At 42.2% G+C, this 25,010-nt stretch overlaps 5 protein-coding genes across 5 annotated transcripts in view; 1 reads left to right on the forward strand and 4 right to left on the reverse strand.

The window, feature by feature from the left end:
* Positions 1-4,169: 4,169 nt before the first annotated feature.
* LOC147324698 (beta-1,3-galactosyl-O-glycosyl-glycoprotein beta-1,6-N-acetylglucosaminyltransferase 3-like) lies at positions 4,170-5,572 on the reverse strand. Its single transcript, XM_086298690.1, has one exon. The coding sequence runs from the start codon at positions 5,464-5,466 to the stop codon at positions 4,198-4,200; it is 1,269 nt and encodes a 422-aa protein (XP_086154816.1). The 5' UTR covers positions 5,467-5,572; the 3' UTR covers positions 4,170-4,197.
* A 111-nt stretch (positions 5,573-5,683) lies between these two features.
* LOC147324699 (beta-1,3-galactosyl-O-glycosyl-glycoprotein beta-1,6-N-acetylglucosaminyltransferase 3-like) lies at positions 5,684-7,153 on the reverse strand. Its single transcript, XM_086298692.1, has one exon. It carries the CDS (start codon positions 7,098-7,100, stop codon positions 5,841-5,843), a length of 1,260 nt encoding a protein of 419 aa, XP_086154818.1. The 5' UTR covers positions 7,101-7,153; the 3' UTR covers positions 5,684-5,840.
* An 870-nt stretch (positions 7,154-8,023) lies between these two features.
* Positions 8,024-9,504, reverse strand: LOC147324700 (beta-1,3-galactosyl-O-glycosyl-glycoprotein beta-1,6-N-acetylglucosaminyltransferase 3-like). Its single transcript, XM_086298691.1, has one exon. It carries the CDS (start codon positions 9,287-9,289, stop codon positions 8,024-8,026), a length of 1,266 nt encoding a protein of 421 aa, XP_086154817.1. The 5' UTR covers positions 9,290-9,504.
* A 116-nt stretch (positions 9,505-9,620) lies between these two features.
* Positions 9,621-24,583, reverse strand: LOC147324701 (uncharacterized). The gene is made up of 16 exons (XM_086298689.1): positions 23,794-24,583; positions 22,095-22,298; positions 21,943-22,011; positions 21,764-21,806; positions 19,166-19,311; positions 18,220-18,414; positions 17,142-17,228; positions 16,836-17,034; positions 16,483-16,706; positions 16,152-16,394; positions 13,792-14,037; positions 13,213-13,408; positions 12,730-12,935; positions 11,686-11,786; positions 10,365-10,536; positions 9,621-10,284 (listed from the first exon to the last, which is right to left on the reverse strand). Exons 1-16 carry the CDS (start codon positions 24,170-24,172, stop codon positions 9,902-9,904), a joined length of 3,093 nt encoding a protein of 1,030 aa, XP_086154815.1. The 5' UTR covers positions 24,173-24,583; the 3' UTR covers positions 9,621-9,901.
* A 235-nt stretch (positions 24,584-24,818) lies between these two features.
* otud7a (OTU deubiquitinase 7A) overlaps positions 24,819-25,010 on the forward strand; it is a 43,357-nt gene continuing 43,165 nt past the window's right edge. The window contains exon 1 of the mRNA XM_086298693.1: positions 24,819-25,010. The gene's annotated coding sequence lies outside the window, so the exon portion shown is untranslated.

The raw sequence follows: 25,010 nt of genomic DNA on the forward strand, positions 1-25,010 counted from the left end.
AGGAAGTGGCAGCACAGATGTCAGGAGCGACAGTGTTCTCAGTGCTAGATGCAAAAAAACTCCTTCTGGCAAATACGGCTCGTCGAGAAATCCTCAATGCTGACCACATTCAGCACCCCATTTGGGCGATACAGGTTTCTGCGGATGCCCTTTGGTATCAACTCAGCCAGTGAGGTGTTCCAGCGCTCCATGGAACAGCTGTTTGCCGGTTACCCGTGCTCGGTCATTGTGGATGACATCATCATCGGAGGACACAGAGTGGCCGAGGATGATGCCAACCTGAAAAAAGTGCTGACACGTGCTCGAGAGATCAAACTCAGGCTAAACCCTGACAAGTGCAAATTTCGCCTAGATCAAGTGTCATATGTGGGCCACATCTTCACAAGGGACGGTCTAAAAGCAGACCCCTCCAAAACCACAGCAATAGGAGCAATGCCGGTGCCCATGGATGTCACGTTGCTACAGCGCTTCCTCGGTATGGTTAATTACCTTGGGAAATACATACCGAACCTTAGTGAGATTGCCGCACCCCTAAGGAAACTAACCCACAAGGAGACTGCGTGGTGCTGGTTCCCACAGCACCAAGAGGCTTTCGACCACCTCAAATCATGCCTCTCCAGCCCGCCAGTATTGGCGTATTACAACGTCAAGGAGCCAGTCACACTGACATGTGATGCATCATGCTATGGGCTGGGCGCTGCGTGTTTGCAAAATGGCAGACCGGTGGCCTTCGCCTCGCGTGCTCTCACTGACACAGAGACGCGATATGCTCAAATAGAGAAGGAGCTCCTCGCCGTGGTGTTTGCCTGCACAAAGTTCAAAGATTATGTCTATGGCAAAGCAACAATCATTGAAACTGACCACCAGCCCCTGGTGACCATAATGAAAAAGCCAATCCATGCCGCCCCTGCCCGGCTCCAGAGGATGTTACTGCGACTACAGAGTTACGACATCAGTCTGGTCTACAAAAAGGGGAAATACATGTATCTAGCCGACACCCTTGCAAGAGCCCCGCTCGCCCCGCTGTCACGCTGCCTGGTCGAACACACTGATTATGAAGTGATGACAGTGAGCTACATCTCCACTGCTCGCCTGGAGGAGCTAAGACAGCACACAGCACAAGATGATGTGCTACAAGCGCTCAGCACAGTCATTCAGCGAGGGTGGCCCAGCAGAGAGAGCCAAGTACAGCCCGCTCTGGCTCCGTTTTTTCCATATAGAGATGAGCTCAGCATGGAGGATGGGATCATCATGAAAAGCCACAAAACTGTCATTCCCCAGTCCCTGCACAAAGAGTACATCAACATCGTACACAAAGGCCATCCAGGTACCGAAGCAACCAAGCGCAGAGCTAGGAGTGTCATTTTTTGGCCAGCAATGTCAAAAGACATCGCAGAAGAGCTGCTCTCTTGCACTGTGTGTAACAGCACTAAGACACATCAGCAGAGAGAACCGCTACAACTGCACCCTGTTCCAGACCTCCCATGGTCAACGGTGGCTGCTGACATTTTTACCTGGCATGGAAAACAATACCAGGTCCTTGTAGATTCCTATTCAGGATGGATTGAGATTGACCTTCTCCGTGACTTGACCACAGCAGCGGTCATTTCCAAGCAAAAGAGACACTTTTCAGTTCATGGCACACCGCACACGCTCCTCACTGACAATGGCAGACAATACACTAGTCAACAGTTTGTTGATTTCGCAAAACAGTGGGACTTCACCCATTCAACCAGCAGCCCAGAGTTTCCACAGTCAAACGGTCTTGCTGAGAGAGCAGTGCGAAGTGCAAAACAGCTCATGGAAAAATCTCACCGAGATGGAACCGATGTGTTTCTTGACCTCCTAAATCTTAGAAACATTCCCCGTGACACACAACTAGGCTCCCCTGCTGAACGCCTCATGTCTCGTCAGACACGCGCGGGCATTCCTGTGTGCAGCAAGCTGTTGGCACCCATTGCAAAAGACACAGGACAGATCCGTGACCGACTTCGCGACAAAAGACTCAGACTGAAGCGTCACTATGATAAGTCCAGTCGCACGCTACAGCTGTTGCAAGAAGGACAAGTGGTCCGCGTGCAGACAGAGAAAGGCTACGACAAGCTGGGAATTGTGGAAAGGAAGAGCAAGGAGCCACGATCCTACATCATTCAGGTCGATGGAAGAACCTACAGGAGGAATCGCCGCCACATCCTCCCAGTGGCAGAACCGCCTCCACCACCACTCCATGACTATGACCCTGAGTGCCAGGACACTAACCATTCTACAATGGACAGTTCCACACTCACACCGCAATCACACACACGCTCAAACGAAGATTCACAAAACACATCCTCTCCTCAGCCCCAACCTGCTGTGCAGGTGCCCGGCCAGAACATTGTGAACCAGACACCATACACTACACGTGCAGGTCGCATCTGCAGACCCAACCCAAGATACACGTAAATGGAAAACACTAGGATACCTTAGGTGTAATCAGTTTGTTGTCAGTATGTTGAAATATGATGCTTTCTATTTGCATTTTTCATAATTGCTGTTATGTTAAGGTGTGGGGTTACTCCGAGCAAAAAAACATTGTTAAGTTAAAGTTGTGTTAAGAAGCACTGTTTAGAGACTTGTGAGTGAATTAGTTTTGTTAGGTGCTACCAGCTAAATGGGGAGGATGTAGATCATTGGTTAAATGATCACCAAGCAATATTTGTTTGTGCAGACCTGCCATAACTGTGGGGGAATAGCCCAACCGGAATAGTATGGTGGGGGGAGTTTTGTTCTTCCGGTGCGGTCTGTGTGTTTTGTCATGTGCTGGAGTACGCATTAAAAGTTTTACAGCGGACTACTAACAAAAAGTCCTAACCAAACCACATGCATATCTAATAAAAGATATAAATATTGAAACACTGATCGAACATTATTGCTGATTCACGGATCATTTGATTTTACAAGTTTACCTGAATGTGGCTCCTTTTTTTGAAAAAAACTTTCTTATATCCATTGTGAACCTGGCTGTCTCTCTGTACACACAAACACTGATTCAGTAAGGACATCTCCTGGTTTCATCTTCATGTTTCCCTCTCCCCACATACACAAACCGATATCATGACCAGCAGCTTTTACAGCTGTGGCTCCACCGAACATCAGCTGATACTAGAAATTAATATTAAATAAATGCTAACAACAGCTGATCACGCTTAAACGTCCTGCCGTTGTTCAGCGTGACCTCCGCTGGTCTCAGCAGGTTTCCCCAATCTTATAAACAGTACATTGCATAATGACTGCAATTAGCACCACTGAAGGAACAATGGGCTGGGAGGGCAGTTCCTTGATTATTAATATGCGATGAGTTTATACGATTCGGGAAAACCTGCAGTCAGAGGGTCAGAGATTTCTGGTCCACGTGTACACAGTAAATGTTCTGAGGAGCATAAACAGCTCGTAGAAGCCGCTCAAACATCTCAATCTTGTCATGGATCAACATGGAGTATGCAATGGGGAAATCTTTCTCTTCCTCATTGAGAGGAGCTGTGATGAAACCTCTTTTTTCAATGTAAGCCTGACAGTTCACTGTTGCATTAATGTAGAAGTCCTCAGAAAAAACATTCTTCTTTTTCTTGGATGACAGAAGCCTTTCTAATTCACCTTCCTTACCTTTCACATCACCAGTGATAATAGTCGAACAACCAGGCAGATCAGCTGAGAACTGAGGAAGTATTTGCAGATCAGACGATGACTGTTCAGAGCCAAATGTCCAAAGAGCAAAAGAAAAGAACAAAACCATCAAGATAAGAAAAAGATTTCTTAACATACGACCCTTTGTAAAATACATATCCTTGTTTGAAAGGGACTGCCACACAGGTGACTTTGTCTTCAGTGCAGGTTACAGTTTGACGAAATGGTGAGAGGCTGCACTGTTTCATTACATAAAGAAGTATCTAAAACTAAGGTGTGGAAAACCTAAAAAAAAATCCGAGACCGTTTTTGCCTGTTGCATAGTTGAGCATCAACACTACTAATGCCGCTGACAGAGTAGTGTTAAATGCAATCAGATAACATTACCAAGAAGAGCGAGTATAATGAAGTTGTTTGTTTCAGGATCTTCTACGGGTGTAACTTAGAAAGGACTTTCTACTTACAACAAACAACGCAAACTTCACTTATAATGAATTACACTTTTAATTCATTGTAAGTTTTACTCAATGGTCACATTTTCCTAGTGGGCAGTGGGTCATGGCCTAAAGCTTTGAAACGCAGCACTGATTCCAGACACCTTATGGCAACATCATCAACCTCTGGATCAAACTTATTTGCAAACAGGTGGTGTTGTTTCAGGAGCCATGGGAGGTCACCCGCTCCATACACACAAATAGATCTTCTATAAACACCAGTGCATGGGTAATATGGGGCTCCCTTATTCATATCTCCTGCTGAATACGACCACTTCACTGCCCGAGCCAAAGCTAGCATGTCTGACATGTCATACTTCCCATTTTGGGGCATTGACCCAGGAACAGAGGGCATCCTCTGCAGGGTGGCCCACAAGTGCTCATCAGGGCTGTATGTGTCCTTCTCCCACTCCAGAAACTTCTGAACCTCTCTGTCCTCCATCACATGTTCCACAAAAGCTCTTGTGACCACAAAGTAGGCATTTCCTGAGAACATGGGGATGCTGATTGGTGGGGCACTTTTCCAGACATATGTGCCGATAACTTTGTTGGTGACTTTGTGGTGATACTGCCAACGACCTTTCTTGCGTCTAGGAGTGGCTTCAGACTCCATGCTGTTCCTCCCATTGAGAAACTTCAGTGCCCTCACAATCTCTCTGTTTGTTTTGATGGGGAAGTCTGTCCCACAGGTGTTAAGCAGGTACCTCCAGTTGATGTGAGTATTTAGCAGATCTTTCATGCAATTCAGATCTGCCTGTACTCTGAACCACGAGGCATATACCACTCTTTCTAATTTACTGGCTACAAACACATTAGGAAAGCATGAAGCAATCGCAGCCACAGCCTTCTTGAATGTTGCAGAGGATTTCTGGTCCACGTGTACACAGTAAATGTTCTGAGGAGCATAAATAGCTCGTAGAAGCCGCTCAAACATCTCAATCTTGTCATGGATCAACATGGAGTATGCAATGGGGAAATCTTTCTCTTCCTCATTGAGAGGAGCTGTGATGAAACCTCTTTTTTCAATGTAAGCCTGACAGTTCACTGTTGCATTAATGTAGAAGTCCTCAGAAAAAACATTCTTCTTTTTCTTGGATGACAGAAGCCTTTCTAATTCACCTTCCTTACCTTTCACATCACCAGTGATAATAGTCGAACAACCAGGCAGATCAGCTGAGAACTGAGGAAGTATTTGCAGATCAGACGATGACTGTTCAGAGCCAAATGTCCAAAGAGCAAAAGAAAAGAACAAAACCATCAAGATAAGAAAAAGATTTCTTAACATACGACCCTTTGTAAAATACATATCCTTGTTTGAAAGGGACTGCCACACAGGTGACTTTGTCTTCAGTGCAGGTTACAGTTTGACGAAATGGTGAGAGGCTGCACTGTTTCATTACATAAAGAAGTATCTAAAACTAAGGTGTGGAAAACCTAAAAAAAAATCCGAGACCGTTTTTGCCTGTTGCATAGTTGAGCATCAACACTACTAATGCCGCTGACAGAGTAGTGTTAAATGCAATCAGATAACATTACCAAGAAGAGCGAGTATAATGAAGTTGTTTGTTTCAGGATCTTCTACGGGTGTAACTTAGAAAGGACTTTCTACTTACAACAAACAACGCAAACTTCACTTATAATGAATGACACTTTTAATTCATTGTAAGTTTTACTCAATGGTCACATTTTCCTAGTGGGCAGTGGGTCATGGCCTAAAGCTTTGAAACGCAGCACTGATTCCAGACACCTTATGGCAACATCATCAACCTCTGGATCAAACTTATTTGCAAACAGGTGGTGTTGTTTCAGGAGCCATGGGAGGTCACCCGCTCCATACACACAAATAGATCTTCTGTAAACACCAGTGCATGGGTAATATGGGGCTCCCTTATTCATATCTCCTGCTGAATACGACCACTTCACTGCCCGAGCCAAAGCTAGCATGTCTGACATGTCATACTTCCCATTTTGGGGCATTGACCCAGGAACAGAGGGCATCCTCTGCAGGGTGGCCCACAAGTGCTCATCAGGGCTGTATGTGTCCTTCTCCCACTCCAGAAACTTCTGAACCTCTCTGTCCTCCATCACATGTTCCACAAAAGCTCTTGTGACCACAAAGTAGGCATTTCCTGAGAACATGGGGATGCTGATTGGTGGGGCACTTTTCCAGACATATGTGCCGATAACTTTGTTGGTGACTTTGTGGTGATACTGCCAACGACCTTTCTTGCGTCTAGGAGTGGCTTCAGACTCCATGCTGTTCCTCCCATTGAGAAACTTCAGTGCCCTCACCATCTCTCTGTTTGTTTTGATGGGGAAGTCTGTCCCACAGGTGTTAAGCAGGTACCTCCAGTTGATGTGAGTATTTAGCAGATCTTTCATGCAATTCAGATCTGCCTGTACTCTGAACCACGAGGCATATACCACTCTTTCTAATTTACTGGCTACAAACACATTAGGAAAGCATGAAGCAATCGCAGCCACAGCCTTCTTGAATGTTGCAGAGGATTTCTGGTCCACGTGTACACAGTAAATGTTCTGAGGAGCATAAATAGCTCGTAGAAGCCGCTCAAACATCTCAATCTTGTCATGGATCACCATGGAGTATGCAATGGGGAAATCTTTCTCTTCCTCACTGAGAGGAGCTGTGATGAAACCTCTTTCTTCAATGTAAACTTGACAGTTCACTGTTGCGTTAATGTAGAAGTCCTCAGAAAAAACATTCTTCTTTTTCTTGGATGACAGAAGCCCTTCTAATTCACATTGCTTGCCTCCAGGGATAAGAGCCAACTTACCAGGCAGATCAGCTGAGAACTGAGGAAGTATTTGCAGATCAGACGATGACTGTTCAGAGCCAAATCTCCAAAGAGCAAAAGAAAAGAACAAAACCATCAAGGTAAGAAAAAGATTTCTTAACATACAACGCTTCTTAAAATACATATCCTTGTTTGAAAGGGACTGCCACACAGGTGACTTTGTCTTCAGTGCAGGTTACAGTTCGACTAAATGGTGAGAGGCTGCACTGTTTCATTACATTAGGAAATATGTAAAACTAAGGTGTGGAAAACCGAAAAACATTCCTGGAATATTTTACAGTTTGCAGAATTGTATTCAACTCTACTGATGACACTGATAGACCAGATGACACTGATAACATTACCAGGATGACAGGGTTTAAGGCAGTTGTTTCAAGGCATTCAAACAGTGTAAATTAGAAAAGATTTTCTCTTTCCAACAAACAAGTTTAACTTACAGTATATGACCAATTCACTGTTTCACAAGCACGACTTTAATATCAAGTTGAAAAAAAAAAACCCATATACATTTACACAAACGTGTATGATCTGTACTGTTTCACGTGTCTAAGAATTTCCATTATACAGATACAGGCACTTCATAGAATAAATATTCACCTGAAGTCAAAAGAAACATACCAAAGAAAATTACTGCTGCGTTCTCTTTTACACATTAACTATTTTAACTTTGACTACGTGTCCGTCTTGATACTGAGCATCCCGAAACATTCCTCAATTACTCTGAGCTCTAAATGCATCTAAGAATGACTAAAACGGATGTTTCATTACATAAGGAAGTCTGTAAATCTAAGGTGTGGAAAACCTAAAAAATATCCGAGACCATTTTTGCCTGTTGCATAGTTGAGCATCAACACTACTAATGCCGCTGACAGAGTAGTGTTAAATGCAATCAGATAACATTACCAAGAAGAGCGAGTATAATGAAGTTGTTTGTTTCAGGATCTTCTATGGGTGTAACTTAGAAAGGACTTTCTACTTACAACAAACAACGCAAACTTCACTTATAATGAATTACACTTTTAATTCATTGTAAGTATTACTCAATGGTCACATTTTCCTAGTGGACAGTGGGTCATGGCCTAAAGCTTTGAAACGCAGCACTGATTCCAGACACCTTATGGCAACATCATCATCCTCTGGATCAAACTTATTTGCAAACAGGTGGTGTTGTTTCAGGAGCCATGGGAGGTCACCCGCTCCATACACACAAATAGCTCTTCTGTAAACACCAGTGCATGGGTAATATGGGGCTCCCTTATTCATATCTCCTGCTGAATACGACCACTTCACTGCCCGAGCCAAAGCTAGCATGTCTGACATGTCATACTTCCCATTTTGGGGCATTGACCCAGGAACAGAGGGCATCCTCTGCAGGGTGGCCCACAAGTGCTCATCAGGGCTGTATGTGTCCTTCTCCCACTCCAGAAACTTCTGAACCTCTCTGTCCTCCATCACATGTTCCACAAAAGCTCTTGTGACCACAAAGTAGGCATTTCCTGAGAACATGGGGATGCTGATTGGTGGGGCACTTTTCCTCACATTTGTGTTGATAACACTCTTTGTGATATTGTGGTGATACTGCCAACGACCTTTCTTGTAGCCAGAAGTCACCTCGGACTCCATGCTGTTCCTCCCATTGAGAAGCTTCAGTGCCCTCACCATCTCTCTGTTTGTTTTGATGGGGAAGTCTGTCCCACAGGTGTTAAGCAGGTACCTCCAGTTGATGTGAGTATTTAGCAGATCTTTCATGCAATTCAGATCTGCCTGTACTCTGAACCACGAGGCATATACCACTCTTTCTAATTTACTGGCTACAAACACATTAGGAAAGCATGAAGCAATCGCAGCCACAGCCTTCATGAATGATGCAGAGGAGTTCTGGTCCACGTGTACACAGTAAATGTTCTGAGGAGCATAAACAGCTCGTAGAAGCCGCTCAAACATCTCAATCTTGTCATGAATCACCATGGAGTATGCAATGGGGAAATCTTTCTCTTCCTCACTGAGAGGAGCTGTGATGAAACCCCTTTCTTCAACGTAAACTTGACAGTTGACTGTTGCATTAATGTAGAAGTCCTCAGAAAAAACATTCTTTTTCCTGGATGACAGAAGCCTTTCTAATTCACCTTCCTTACCTTTCACATCACCAGTGATAATAGTCGAACAACCAGGCAGATCAGCTGAGAACTGAGGAGGTATTTGCAGATCAGACGATGACTGTTCAGAGCCAAATCTCCAAAGAGCAAAAGAAAGGAACAAAACCATCAAGGTAAGAAAAAGATTTCTTAACATACGACCCTTTGTAAAATACATATCCTTGTTTGAAAGGGACTGCCACACAGGTGACTTTGTCTTCAGTGCAGGTTACAGTTCGACTAAATGGTGAGAGGCTGCACTGTTTCATTACATTAGGAAATATGTAAAACTAAGGTGTGGAAAACCAAAAAACATTCCTGGAGTATTTTACAGTTTGCAGAATTGTATTCAACTCTACTAATGCCACTGATAGACCAGATGACACTGATAACATTACCAGGATGACAGGGTTTAAGGCAGTTGTTTCAAGGCATTCAAACGATGTAAATTAGAAAAGATTTTCTCTTTCCAACAAACAAGTTTAACTTACAGTATATGACCAATTCACTGTTTCACAAGCACGACTTTAATATCAAGTTGAAAAAAAAAACCCATATACATTTACACAAACGTGTATGATCTGTACTGTTTCACGTGTCTAAGAATTTCCATTATACAGATACAGGCACTTCATAGAATAAATATTCACCTGAAGTCAAAAGAAACATACCAAAGAAAATTACTGCTGCATTCTCTTTAACACATTAACTATTTTAACTTTGACTACGTGTCCGTCTTGATACTGAGCATCCCGAAACATTCCTCAATTACTCTGAGCTCTAAATGCATCTAAGAATGACTAAAACGGATGTTCTCATCCACATCCTGGTCTGCATCTGTGTCCTGCTCGTGGATGAAGCTGTAACGCCGATAAACGGATCCACCTTTGCTGGTGTACACCACATCTACCTCATCTCCGCTATCTGGCTCGGGCACGCCGTGGGGCATGTTAATGTTCGCACTACCACTCAATCTCTCATAGCTTCGTTTCCAACAAAGCCTCTTCCTAGCATGGGCTTTAACCAAGACAAATACAGCCAGAGTCAAACCAATTGCCAGCAGCAGAGCAATAGGCAAGGCAGCCGAGGTGTGCTTCAGAGTTCTGGAGGACAAACTCATATCGGTTTCCTGGATGTCTCCTGATTTAGGCTGGGGGGCCTCCACACACAGTGCTAGAAAAAACACAAAATTCCTTTAGTAAACTGTCACATCTATACACTTTTCTTTCGCTTATGAAAGACAGCATCACTACCTGAGCGGCTGTCACAAACACAGCAATTGGTGTAATTGCCTCCAGTCTGACAGCATGGAGCACAACGGTTCTCCACAGCATGAAGAGCAGAGTCAGTGTGACAAGTCAGACAGTGGTCAGGTCCGGGGCCGTAGCAATGCCTGCATGACTTGTTGCAAGGCTTGCATGTTTCCTACAATCGAACAGTTAGATACAGACATTAGATAAAAGGTTATGCCAGAGGTTATGTTATGCTCTGAAGAGAATGGAAGGCAAATAGCCCAGCCTGTTTCACCACTATCAGTTCTAACCTGACAATTCAGTATGTCAGTATTACTCACTGTTAATCCTGTTTTACTACATCCTGGTTTTGAGAGGATGTCTATGTACTTTCTTTTGTGTACTGTCACAAGCTAGTAGGCATACAGCAAACATCCGTGGTAGCTCGCTTACGAATATATGTGGCAGCCAAACTAAAATATTAATTTGGATCAGTGTTTTTTATTATTTCACTCATTTATGGTGGTGTGATCAATTAGTGTCTGTAGGCAGATTCTATGCTATCAATTTAAGCGAGAACACCTGCCATTTGCCTTTAAATACAATGGTTATGATACATAGAATAGTACAATGACAAGACGATCATTAAATCATAACTTGGGCTGTGCGATATGACCAAAATCTCATATCCCGATATAAGAATTATATCGTCTGATAATGATATAAATCACAAAACTGTAACATTTTCTGTAAATTCTGTGAACTTCGGGCAGCTCGACTTGCAGGAAGTGTTTCCAGCTGGGCGTCATGTAGCTGGAGTCGAGTGTTTTAACCGATGCATGAAACGATACATTTTTAGACATAAATTGTAATGCCCGCCGTTTTCTTTGTGAGTATTTATTACACGGCATGCTGCGGGGAAAGCCTGTTCTAACGTTTGAGTCTTTTAGCACCTGGCGGCTCTTTTTTTACTTCTCATCCGTAAATAATCTGCTCTTTCACGTGATTCAATTTATTTTGAAAAGTCTCAACAGGATCTTGAGCTTTATTGTGAAAGGTTTATGTGGAACATAAACAAGCGGACACGCGATGGTGTTACCGTTGTTGTTGCTAACCACAAAGCATAAAACAGGCGCTTGTCCATCTGTAGTGTGGTTATATTGAATATAAGAGAAATAGAGAACTTTAAGAAATTAATATAGCCACTACAGTGACCATCAAAACGATGAAAAATATTGCCGTAAACAGTTTATTTTGTGACACCACGAAACAAACAATAGCATAAAATGAAACGATAGACGTTTTTATATCGTCATATCGAACAGCCCTAATCATAACCCACCTCTTCAGAAAAGTACAGTCCCTCCTTACAGCGTGGATAGCACACTTTGTCCTGTAGCATGCTGCCCCAGTCACAAGTCAAGCAGCTCTGAGGAGAGGCATCTGCAAACACACATACAGGCACTGAGCAGATACCTAATGAGAAAGTGAATCCACGATATTGACAGTTTGGAAATATAAAGTACAGTCAGAAATTATTCAAGCCCCAGTTCAGGGTCAAAGGTGGTGGTGGTGGCAACCCAGTTCATCACACTGTGAGAACAAGCCAGAGTAACTGGAGAGACCCATGCAGACATCCACATATAGAAGGACTCTAGACTGGATTCAAATCCAGGACCCTGTGAGGTAACAGTCTTACCCAGCATACCACCATTTAGTATCCGAAAACCATTTACAGTCAACAGTCAGTCTACAAAATAAAAAATAAAGTAACAATTGAGGGTTTTTTTTCCCCCCATTTAATACTACTGAATGAAGCTGTGCTGCTAGATACTGTACCCAGATCACTGGAGTGCTGCTATAATGCATATTCTATTTGTCCCATGTCACCACAGGTTCTCTGGAGGTCACCAGGTTCCTAACCACCTTTAGTACCACGATCTTGCTCTCATGATTCCTCAGTTTGGGAATCGTTTGTCTACAGGAAGAGTGCTTGTTGCTCCAAATGTGCTCCCTGTAAGAATATGGATCTGTGCCTCCACACAGTCATGTCTACAAGCACTTTAGGGAGGGCTTTTGAGTTCCTTTTGCTTCCCCTTTGATTTTGTTTTCATGTGCCAATCAAGGTACAGAAACATCTCAAAGATGATTAAGAGAAAGAGAGACTCCTGAGTTAAAATGAAAGCAAATGGTCTAAATAGTTACATCAGTGTTACATTTCAGAAGGAATTTTATTTTTCTGTTTCCTGAACTGAAATTAAATGAAATGATTAGAACAAAAAGCTGTATGTAACACAGTAAAATAAATAACATGTAAAAAACATGCCTCAATGCTTAAAAATGGGTTTCTGTTGACTCACTGGTTTGACATTTCACCTCTACCTACCTATGCATGTCTGACAACTGATATGACATTTTTTGCAGATGTCGTTAGACTGATAGAAGCGGTGTGGGCAGCGTTCGACACACAGCTTGGTGCCTTTCAGCTCCAGCAGAGGAGGGGAACATGCCCTGCAAGACTCGGGCCCCGGTCCTGTACACAGCTCACAGGACTGGTGACATTTATGACACTGGGAGCCCTCCCTGTAATACCTGAAGAAATGCATAAAAAAATGGGTTAAAACATTTCCTTCATGTTTGTCAAATATGTAACTGATAAAAAAAAAAAAAAGCTTTAAGAAAAAGTTACTTTGCTGCTGAAGAAGGAGAAACCACGTTACACCCTTTCTTCCTAAGAAACTTTGGTTCACTTCCAAAACAAATACTGTATTATCTCTAGTTTGGGGTCACTGAAGCATAAAGGTCTGTTTGCAGAAATTGTTTGTCTACTTGAGGTAAACATTTCACAAATAGTAACAGAGCTTTCTACCCAGTGGGACAATGGGTGACACAGAGCTGAAGGAGCCGCAGATATCCTGGAGAACACGTAAGACAATCTCTTGGTGATGCACTAGTGCAAGAGGAACACACGTGGTCACAAGGCAAACAGAGTCCCAACATCTTTCCATCAGCTTCCTGCCTTGTGGTATACGTGCCATCAGGACACATATTAACACATGTGCTGTCTGGAAAAAAAGTATACAGCAACAGAGTTAGCACCTTAACTTGGTGGCATACTCACTTCAGAGAAGCAACCAGTACAACTGCATAAATCTGTTTAACCTGAAATTGTCAAATAGTCTTACAAAAGCCATTATTATGAAGCCAGCTGTGAGAGCACTAAATGCAAAAGCAAAGTCTATAACTTGGGCCAAAAATTTCCTTAGTGATTAAAATGAGAAAAGGCTTTTTCAAACACCTGTAGAGCTAACAGTTAAAAGATAAATGATTCAGATTTGTTTTGTCTTTGCATGATAAATCAACTTTAAAACAATCAGTTTTGTGCTGATTTTCATTTATACCACAAATCACCTCTGTGTCTGCACATAAACCTGTTGAAAATGCTCACTGTAAAGATATCTGGGGACAGCACAGGTCTGGCATTCATCGTTGCCTGGCCCCTCACACGAAAGACAGTGTCGGTGGCAACCCTTGCAGGTGAACTGGTCGTTGTGTAGGTAGGTCCCCGGTGGGCAGGCCGTATCACCCGTCACACCACACAGTAACGTGTTTGGATCCAACACGAGTCCTCTCTCGCACTGGGTGCACTCGTTGGCGTCCGGCCCGGTGCAGCTAAGGCAAGTCTGGTGGCACTCTAAATACAACCAAGCAAAGCAGATTGCAACACCTTCATGTCACATTACCACATTTACACAAGAGGGTACAATAATCATGTTTTAGAGGTGAATGGATTTCATTTTAAGCAAATAGCTTATTTCATTATCACTCAGTTGTGAGTTTAGTAATTGCTTTTGGCCATTGCATTAACCTCCCTTTGTTACACATTTTCTGTTTTATTTTATTTTTAATGCTTATTCAAGCTTTAACATTATTCAAGGTAAAGTCTAATAGAAGGTGTGAGGGAAAAATTGGATGATCTCGCTTTCAAGGTTTTTTCTTTGTGTACTTGGCGTGGACTTCTAGTGCACGCTTTATAGACTGTTCTGTGTGAGTGCCATTCTAACCACTCCATGGACCTCAAGCACAGCGCAAACATTTAACTTTCTGAGTCTAGCTAACCTAACTTTCATGTCTGTGGACATTAGTGTGTGTGGAGTCCACAGTGTTCAAACCTCAAGGCGGCACATGTGCATTTTGGTTTTTTTTATTATACTTTTACAGAGCTTGCACCATAAATTTGTCTGATTCTCTGTGGTGAGCTTTACTATATTACGCTGAGCTGTCTAAGGGAGAGAAACTTTAGCATCTCCACTGTGCTACGTGGTGTTGTCACCACTGGCCCAACTCTGGCATATTTGGCTCCTGGTGAGTTTATCCTCTTCCCCAAAATGAAAGACAAGTTGAAGGGTCACACTTCTAACGTTGTGGAGGAGATCCAGAACCGATTGCTGATATACAAATTCAAGTGGTGAGAATAGGACCTGTATAGTGAAAAAATCAGCAGTTCCGCTGAAACGAATGTGGTGCTGCAAGCTGATCTATTTTACATTATGATCTAATTTATACAGTAGTATAGGTACGACTGTATAAACACTACAGTATAGTATAGATACTATAATACTGCAGGACTGGGAGTAAACTGCTTTTAAAAAGTCTGTGCCAGATTTTTTCCGAAACATTGCCTCCAGCACATGAAATAAACACTAAAACTAATACAAACTAAACTAAAAGGCAACATTTTCAAACAGTAAAACCAAAACTGAAAATAGCAAACCCACTCTGGAAACTAAATGAAACTCTGAAATCAAAGAATCAAATAAAAATGAATCAGAAAATACAATAATAATAACTCTGGGCTTCTTTTACATCAATTCCCTAAAAACTACGACATGGAAAGGGTCAGTTTGATCAATTACCCAGAGTATTATGCATGATTATTGCAACACATCTACATGTTAATTTATCCAACTACCGTACTTATTCAAAGGGATATCCCAGCTCTATATTACACAGATGCAAGTCCTGTGAGTCAAAGTACTTTCAGCAACACATTGTGAAAAAACATTAGAGAATATTACTTGTGGGGTTATCTTAACATTATCTTAAAAGTTCTGGTGGTGCCAGTAGTACCCCTCAGGCTCCTAGTAGATGCACCTATGGTATAAATGTGAAAATCCTATGTTGCTTTGTTCTGAAGTTATCACATTCACAAGATCTTCTGACCTTGAGGTCGAGGTCGCCGAGATTTGAAGTTTTCTGAAATTTTTAGTTAATAATTAATTAATTAAATAATAATAATAATTAAATAATTAATAATTTTATCAATTTAAAAGTCTTAGGTGGTTTCCTTCTCGAGTTATCACATTCATAAACTTGAGTGTTCGTGCCAGCCACCCGCTCCGCAAGGTGGCAACCACACCCCATCAGCCTTTTACGGCTGAGGGATAAAAACAAATAACTTTGCAACACTGCAGAATTCCTGCTACTAGGAAGGTCAAATCCAAAACTCGAACAGAGGTAATATCATTGGATTTAAATGAAATGAAATTTGACAGTTGCATTTCATAGTTGCTACAGTTTCAATTTCTAAAATTTCAATTTCATCAAAATTGAATAAATATTAAAATGATTAAATGATTAAAGTGTATTTTAATCATTTTGACATCTGAATTTATGGTCTTTGAACTGACGTAGTAGCATCATGAAAACTAGAAAGAATTCTCGCTGTAGAACGGTGAAGCCGTAACAAGACAACTCCACATATTTGGTGTTTAAAACCAAATCAAATCTGTGAATCCAGGTGCTCACCTTGACACTCCATAGCTGCAGTCTCATAGTAAGTACCAGCGGGGCAGTCCTTTGAGCATACACCTTTATAGAGCTTGGGGCTGTAGGTTGAGCAGGTCTCACAATCATCTGCTGAAGGCCCTGAACACCTGCCACACGTAGGGTGGCACTGACCGCAGCGGCCCTCCTCCATGTCCTCATAATAGCCCACAGGACAACTAGCCTTACACTCACCGTTCAGCATCAAGTAGAGGAAACTGCACCCTGGAGGGGTGAAAAATTTATAACACAAATCTCTCACCTGTATCGAACATTATATCTTTTAAATCTGCTGACTGTGCTAATAACTCACGGAAGCAGGTCCTGTCATCTGAGCAAACTTCACAGTGGGGAGGACATCGTCTGCAGGTACCATCATCTGCAGGATACATTCCCAGCGAACAGTTGAGTCTACACATGCCACTCTCCAGGTAGTAGCCGTCAGCACAGGACAGACACTGGGATTTGATGTCATCACAGGTGAGACAGGAGCTATCACAGGCTTCACACGACCCCTCTGCTGTCTCAAAGAAACCTCTAAAGAAAAACAAAACAAAAATAACCCCAATACGGTTGGGAGAAAACAAAAGAGAAGCGAAGCACGAAGAAGATCGTGTCATCATTGCATAGCTCCGTGTTTGTTTCACCGCTTATCAAACTGCTTACTCTGGGCAATTGGACCAGCACCGGCCTTGGTGGAGAAAAAGTTTATCGGTGCCTTTGGAACAGCTGATGCAGTTATCACTGGTGTCCACACAGGCCTCACAGCTGGGAGAGCAGTCCTCACACAGCTGAGTGGCAGAGTTCGCATATGAGCCAGGTGGACACTGCTCTACGCAGGAACTGTCCTGGTCCAGGAAATATCCTGTGAAGCACAAATACACACACATCCACACTCGCACGATTGGCATCAAGAATTAACATCGCGATTAAGATAGTTTACTCTGAAAAGCTAAAAGCAGTAAATATTACCTTTAAAACAAGAAGAACAATCCAGTGCCTGTGGGCCAAAACAGGTCTTACAGGAAACATTGCACGTGTGACATTCACCATATTTCCCTGGATGGAAAAGAATATACATACAGCACACAGCTTGTTTTAACCATCCCCACCACAAGAGGGAACCATAACAAGATTTAGTGTCTCAGGCACAAACAGACTGTATAAGAAAGGGCTCTGGGCAGAAATAAACAGAAATGATTGATAATCAGGAGCTTTTGGACTATTGCATTCTGTATTCAAAAGCAAACATTAAGAAAAGGTATTGCTCTAAAACCATTCATGTTCAGTGTTGCCTAAGGATAAAACAGGCACTAGTGTTTTTAAAAAAAAACAAAACACTAAATTGCAAATGCGCAATAACAGCTCTTGGCTCAAAGTGACAGCACTGGTCAGTTTTACAGATATGTGAATGACACCTGTGTTAAAATTGAAACCTAAGAAGTAGAATGTTTTAAATGAAGCTGTTTCCTTACAATAGCAGTATATAGCTTGGAAAAATACTTGATGGCTGAATGCGAACTGCTCCTGACGAAGCTGGCTTATCCACACGCGTAAGCAAATAATGAAACCAATGATGTGGAAATTAAAACAATCGACTTATTAACCGTATATGGCTGATAACAAGAACAATGGAGTATTGTATCCAAGTGCTGGTGACACAGACACAAAAGAGAAGGGGCTAGAGAGGTAGATGCTTGAGGCAGATGACCCCAGAGGTCCTTCAGCAGGGTTCAAGCTTGTGGGCTCAGCAGAGCAAGTATCAACTTCCTAAAGTGTCCTTGAGCAAGACGATGAATCCCTCCACATTTCTGGGACAGTGTACTGACCTCCAGTGTCACCCAAAGGAGAAAAGCAATCATTTCCACCCGAGATTCAGAGAAGTATCGTGTTACGAGTGTTATCTGCGATTCAGCTATGACCTGATATGTCATTCTGTCCTTTTGTTCGTAAATTTGTAAATCTGTAATTTACCTGGATTACAGTGGATCACATAAAACTTCTTTTTTAACCAGCCTAAGTCAGCTTTCACCGTGCTTCCTCTACTTACCATCAAAATACTGTCCCTGTGGGCAGTTAATGTGAGGACACTGTCCATGTACAGGAAAATTCCCACCAGGACAAAGGTCGCAGTCTGTTGCACGAGGTCCGTGGCATGTCTGGCACGAGCTGTGGCAAGACTGACAGCGCCACCCGCTGGAGTCGCTGAAGGTTTGCTGAGGACACTTTTTAATGCATTGTCCCTCTGACACAGACACAGAAGCACAGAGAGGGACTAATGTTATTACGACATTATTCCATTACAGCATTTCTTCTATACTGACAATCTTAAAAACATGGATGCTATAGCAGACAAAAGCACTTCTCTACATGTTCTCTTCTACTTTTTTCTGTAGAAATAAGTCAAGAGAAACCATAAGAAGTTACTTTGATTTGTAAAAACACTATTTATTCTTTAAATGGTGCTGATAAACTTATTCTCATAAGTGAGCTGTTCACTGCTGCGTAAATCCTTCTCCTTTGCCCTTATAGGATCACTCTCTCTCCAAATTCCATCTGACTGCCCAGGCACAAAACAATGACCTAGATTTTTTTTTTTTTTTTGAAACTGGACCTTGTAGCTGGAGAAGGTGGAGGCCGATTAGTGCAGCAGTGGGCTCGCCAACCTTTCTTTACTATAGTTTTGTTTCCAGGCTTTATTTACAGTCTCCAACCTTTTTCTCCCACGCCTACAGAACACAAAAACACAATCCCTTCTTCTTTGTTTGCATAAATCATACATTTGCATATCTTATGTTACAGATTTGCTTAAATGAACATGTTTTGCAAGCCAAATTAAGACTCAGAGTGCTTTCATTTGTCTTTGGTTAGTCTCAAAAACAACGTGATTAAAGAATATATTGAATATACTCTTTTAGTATGGTATGGAACATCTGCATCATTTAGTATACTGATAGTAAGGAAAGCATAGATATATGATTGTTATTTGCTTCTACCGTTGAGGAAGTAACCAGGCTGGCAGGCAAAGCAGTGCGTGTTATTCCTGCAGTCTTCACATGGTGCTGGGCAGGAGAGACAGACACGCCTGCCTCTGTCCTCATAGGTGCTCTGAGGACAATGTCTGCGACACTGGTGCCTGAAACTGTAGAGAAAGGTTCATTGAAAATCTTCCATTAGTTTCTTTAACTTGTTTGCACGTGGTGAGCAATAAGAATCCCTGGCAATTAGCAAAGTATTTTTCCTCAGTAGAACTTTTAATAGGTCAGTGACTGCATTACTTGAACTCCCTGCCACAGCTATTAAATGAAAGTAGACTCTGTTTTGCAAAGCAAACATGCTGAACAGAACTATTGTGATATCAAAAAAGCCAATGAAAAGCACCATGATCTGATGGCAGCAGAAACACAAGGTATACCGCACACAAGTGGTAATCCCAACATGCATTGTGTCAGTAAGCCGCACACCTGTAGATGAATTGTTGACTTCAGAGCACTCCTCTCCCAACTCATGCAGTTTAGACGAACAACAGTAGGGACAGGAAGCACAATGTAGGCTGGCTTTCTTCAAGCATATTGTGGTTCTACTTTCTTCTTAAGGCGAAAAGATAATTGGTGTTTTATTTGTAGCCCGCAGGTATGGGGTGATTTCTGTCATTAACCTATCCTATCAGTCCTTCGGGGCTTAACTGTCTTATTAAACATGAGACAGCTGCCCCAGAAACGAGCTTTAAAAAAAGTGAAGATTTGATTTGCAAAGATGTCACGCTAAAACATTAAAGAAAGAGGGACTTAGCCAAGCAGCAAATAAGCCACTAACATATGTGATGCAGCATCTTGTGTAGCCTATTCCACCACCTTCCTACATAAGGGAACCTGACCAGTGACAGCCCAACCTGCCCTTCCTGCTGCGTTGCCGTGGATCTGGTGCTAAGATGTGGGGGTTGTTTGAAGAGGAACAGCTGGAGGCGCCACGATGCATCCATCAAGTGGTTCACAATAGCAGCTGGTACAAACCAGGCCCCATTTCTTGCCAGGAAAAACTACTCTGCTTTAAAATCTGCAGGATGTTTAAGAATCCCCCTGTGCAAACACCAGGCTATCCATTCCAGAAGAGCACATTTGCATTTCCAACGCAACTTCTGTTTAGGTCTTTTACTCCTGGACTTTGTTAGTAAGGAAGAAAATATACTGCAGGTAGTCTCAGAAAAGAGAAAGCCCCGGGAAATGAAGGATTTAAATTATAGTGAGAATGAATCACAGCAATTTTTGGTTTTGCTGCACTTCTTTGGTTCCTTGGGGAGGAAAGTAAATGCCAATAAATACCAAACATCCATCATGCTGTGATTTCTTTTAAAAGGCGGCGTTTAATGCAAGAGTAACACTGGCCTCACTGATTCATGGTTATGCCAAAGCTGTCGAACTTTAACATTTTTCACTACCAGCAAAATCTCAAAAGGAGGAATTTCTTTTAGTGCTCGAAACTGTCACAATCTGTCGCAGTGTGGCTGTTTTTCCAATTTATAATAGCTCCCTGCTGGATTATATTTATTTTATTTTTGTCTGCTACACATGTAGATATATAATAGCTATAGCAACATAAAATGCTAAGATGAACAGTCATATTGAATCTCTAAAACCATACTTTTAAAGAAAACTACACAAGCAGATGCAGAAAAATAGACTATCCCAATAAACCTGTGTAGCATCCACAAAAGCAGGTGCTGTATTTTCTTGCAGCTCTTCCATCTCTACTTGTTTTTCTCTACTCCTTACACATAAGAACACTTTGTTAAGTCTCTTCTGAGCTCAAAACCAAGGCTCAGGTAACAGCGTATGATTCTGAATGGAAGGTAACCTGATTCACACGATTCCAGGAGGCCTAAACTCGAGGGAGGAGTGCACAATTGGGGGGTCTGTTCTGGCTCTATAACTTGTGTTACACACTGCGTCCAATTGATAAGCTGGTGTAAACAGGAATATAGATGCAATTTTCTGTAGAGGCAAGAAAGCTAAGCATATTCTGATAAGCAATTTGTGAAATGGTTGGCCATATAATGCCTCACAGTGCATGTAGATTTACAAGACCCGTTTTTTGTTGTTGTTGTTTTTTTTCCTGCAAAGCAATACCATTGAATGTAAAAAACAATTACAGGGTCATTGTGAGGTTAATTGCTTCTTGGCAGCATATTTAATCTCCATAAAAAAAGAAAAACTGTTTGAAAAATCATAAAGCATAGCATGCAAAAGCATAACTGTTCCATGCCGGATAAACAAATAACTAAGTCGAGTTTTCTCATTTTACTATTTGCAACATTTCAGACCTTTTGAACTCAAATTTATAAGCGTAAACTGATTAACTAATTTTAAAACTGTTAAAAATCAGAAAAGAAATTACAAAAAATAATGATTTCAATTTTTTGTGTTTTTTACTAATAATTACTAATATTCAAACTAATAGAAAATACCTGTCAAATCCATAAACAATGAAAAGATAATTGCCAATTGACGCTGTTGTCTGTGGATGATTTCAGAGCAGAACAGGAGGAAAACACAGTTATCAAAATATAATAATAAGGTAAGAAAAAAAACACTCACAGAAAGTAACCTTCAACACAGCTGCTACAGATCTCTGGGTCTTCTGGGAACAGAGGAGAAAAGGTAATTAATTAGCATTCATAGGGAGAAACAAACTGCATTGTGCTCCTTTATCAGCGTTTTAATATACATCGCTAAACAGTAATGGTGTGTGGGCCTCATACAGAAAGCATGTTTACCTGTGTAACATGTTTTGCAGCCAATTTCACAGTCAATGCACTCTCCTGTATCAGGGTCCTGCACCTGCCCTGAAACACAGAGGTCCAGAATACTGAATGCCTCTCTGTTAGGCAAAGATATCGCCTCCACAAAAACTCTGTTTTGCACTTACCTGTGCCGCAGAGTGCTGTTTGGCAGACCCCATTGTGAAGTTTGTAATGTCCTCGACACTTGGCACATATGTTGCCATCTGTGCACAGTTCACAATTGGCTATGCAGGGCAGGCAGGCATAGTGACCCCTGTCAGGATAGAATCCCCGTGGGCAGTGTGTCCGACAGCGACCTTGGTGGAGGAAACGTTCCTGTCCGTCTTCATCTGAGGAGGAAGAGGAGGTCACGGAGGAGCTGTTAGCATACTCTATTTTCCCTTATCATAAAAATGCTGTTTGCCGTATTCTGAGAGTGAAAAACATTCAGATTCTCCTAATAAATACAGAGGTAAGCTTTAATCTTTTCTTCATCTGACAGCCAGTCGGATGAAGGAAAGTTAAAAAGACACTGCAACTGTGTAAAAGTAAGTGCCTAATGAAAGATGAGGATTGCTGAGGGAATCTGTGGCAACTGCTGGGAGGTGCTGGATTCAGAGATTTCACATGCATATTTAATAAAAACAGAGAATAGCGGCAGGCGAATGGAAGGCATAAAGATCATTATAAACTGACTGCAGACTGACTGCAGACAGCAACAGTGCCAGATCACTTGTGGACTGATGCTCCAACTAATATAAACACTGGCAATTAGCGGGAGACCAGAGATCAGAGCTGTAAGCAGAGACAGCCTTGTGTTGGCCCTCATGATTAATGCTCTGCCACCTGCCACTAGCCTAGCAAGGCACCTGTGGCACCTGAGGCATCTCTGAGAGCAGCCGAGTTACAGCATTGTCTCATCTGCTCAGCGCCACACAGAAGACGTGTGAGACAGGGAGGAGAGCGGCTGCAAGCTGCTGCCTCTCTTATCCTTCCACTTCCCTCAATCACAGCATGATCAGAAAAATATGGCACATGACAACCAAGCATAGGTCCACCCAGCAACAATGTATAGTAAGAGAATCAGTAGTGTGTGTTCAAGGGAGGGAGAGTGTGAGGGAAGGAGGGACAGAGTTGCAGCTTTTGCAGGTTGAGCCTAGTCAACAGCAACAGCACTACTTCCAGCTCTTCCAGATATTTTTTCCCTGTTCTGATTAACAAAGGCCTCTTTCTGACACGATCACATTACACCGTGAAAACTCGGGTGAAAAACGATCATACATTCATACATTCAACCCTTCCCTATTTCAGAGGTAGCCAGCAAGTCCTACAGCCAGCCTCTCTGATTGTTTAACAAGAGTAAATGGTAAACCAGAGCTGAATGCTCCTCATCGAACAAAAGCCTTTTTTAAAGAGCTGGGTAATCATTAAATAGACTAGTAAAAAAAAAAAAAAAAAAAAAAAAAAAAAAAACTGGATTACTGAGTCGTCAACAGGTCTTTGTCATAATCTGGTATAGGTGTGGTAAAATAATAACAAATTATAATAAAATCCTTTAAAAAAACAATTATATGAACAATGGCATGCAAATTTAGTGCTCTCATGTCCTCATTTCATAGGTACTGTGTTGGATCTTTTTGCCAATGATGATGAAAACTTAAGTTATTGTCACATAAGATACACGACTTTAAAAAAAATCCGTGGGTATATCAAATGCACTGCAAGCTAGTGTGTGTGGAAAATGTAATGGATATTTAATAAAAATCGCCTTTTTTTCATTTGAGAAAGCCAACAACAACAGCCCTATATTCACCGCGTTATACGTGCTAAGAAAATCCTACTCACAAACTCCACAGGTAGTGCATTCAAACAGCTCGTGTCCGTAGCACTCGGAGCAGGTGGGATGACACAGGACACACTGGTTCTTCAGCATAAACTGGCCACTCGGACAGGGCGACGAGGGTTTACATCCAGTAAATCCAACGCAGAAGACCAGGAGAATGACAAACGCGACGGAAGACCTCATGGCTGTGCCCGAGGACTTTCGGTTGAAAGTGAGAAAGACGGCAAACAGTGAGGACTGTCTCCAAAGACGCAGTGTCCGTGCGGCAGGTAAAGCTGGCGGATCGATATGGGGACTCGGTGTGAGGCACCAGCCCAGAGATAACTTGCTGGACCAGTTCAAGTGAAACACTGGACAATGAGAATGGACCGCGGTGAGCATTTAGTCAACGAGCCAAAGAAAATGAGAAAACACCCAGTCTCTGTGAGTCACGATAGATAGATAGATAAATAATTTCCCCAGCACTGGAATGTAGATCCCAAACCAAACGTCTACCTGTTAGGTACGTCTATTAAAATAACACCTTGGAGAATTTGTTTCTTGTAGAAACTCGAGATTTTGCCTGTGTATGACAGAACTTTAAAGAAAAATGAAAAAAAAAAAGATTAAAAAAAAAAGATTTCCTAATGGGTTATTGTCTAACCCATTAGCCCAGAGGTCTACTTCACCACCACCATCGTCACCTAATTTGACATCAGTAATAAACATTATGTAGACTGATCCCCCTTTTTCTATCTTATTTTTTGTTTTAAAGTAATTAAAACATAACATTTAGAAGCCTTGTGAAATGTATGGCAGATTTATATATCCATGGGTGTTCCTAATAAAGTGGTAAATGAGTGCAGCAGTCTTCAGTGTGCTTTTAATCTCAGGAGAATAGCTTTGCAGTCACTGGAGTTTCGTACAGGCTGTGATTACGCTGGCTTTTCATTTCTTTCCTTCTTTTTTTTTCTTTATTGGTTCATGCACAGCGGCCTCTGGCGGCCAAATGATGGACGCGCATGCGAGGGCGTGTGCAAAAAAGGGCTCGTAAGAGGCAGACGTCACGCGGCTACTGGAGGAGGCGTGGCTTGGTTCTGCTGCAGCGGAGAGAAACATGACATGGGGATGAGCGAGCGAGAGAGAGGGAGTGAGTGACACAGCCTGATAGGAATAAACGGCTCGTCAGAGGTCTGGACTCCAAACGCTATGATGGGGAGCCATGACTGAAGGCAGAACG

Source organism: Aulonocara sp. 'chitande type north' Nkhata Bay, linkage group LG7 (assembly GCF_057382095.1).
Source record: "Aulonocara sp. 'chitande type north' Nkhata Bay isolate Kocher_YH1m ecotype deep benthic linkage group LG7, A_spYH_male_GT1.1, whole genome shotgun sequence".
NCBI lineage: Eukaryota > Metazoa > Chordata > Actinopteri > Cichliformes > Cichlidae > Aulonocara > Aulonocara sp. 'chitande type north' Nkhata Bay.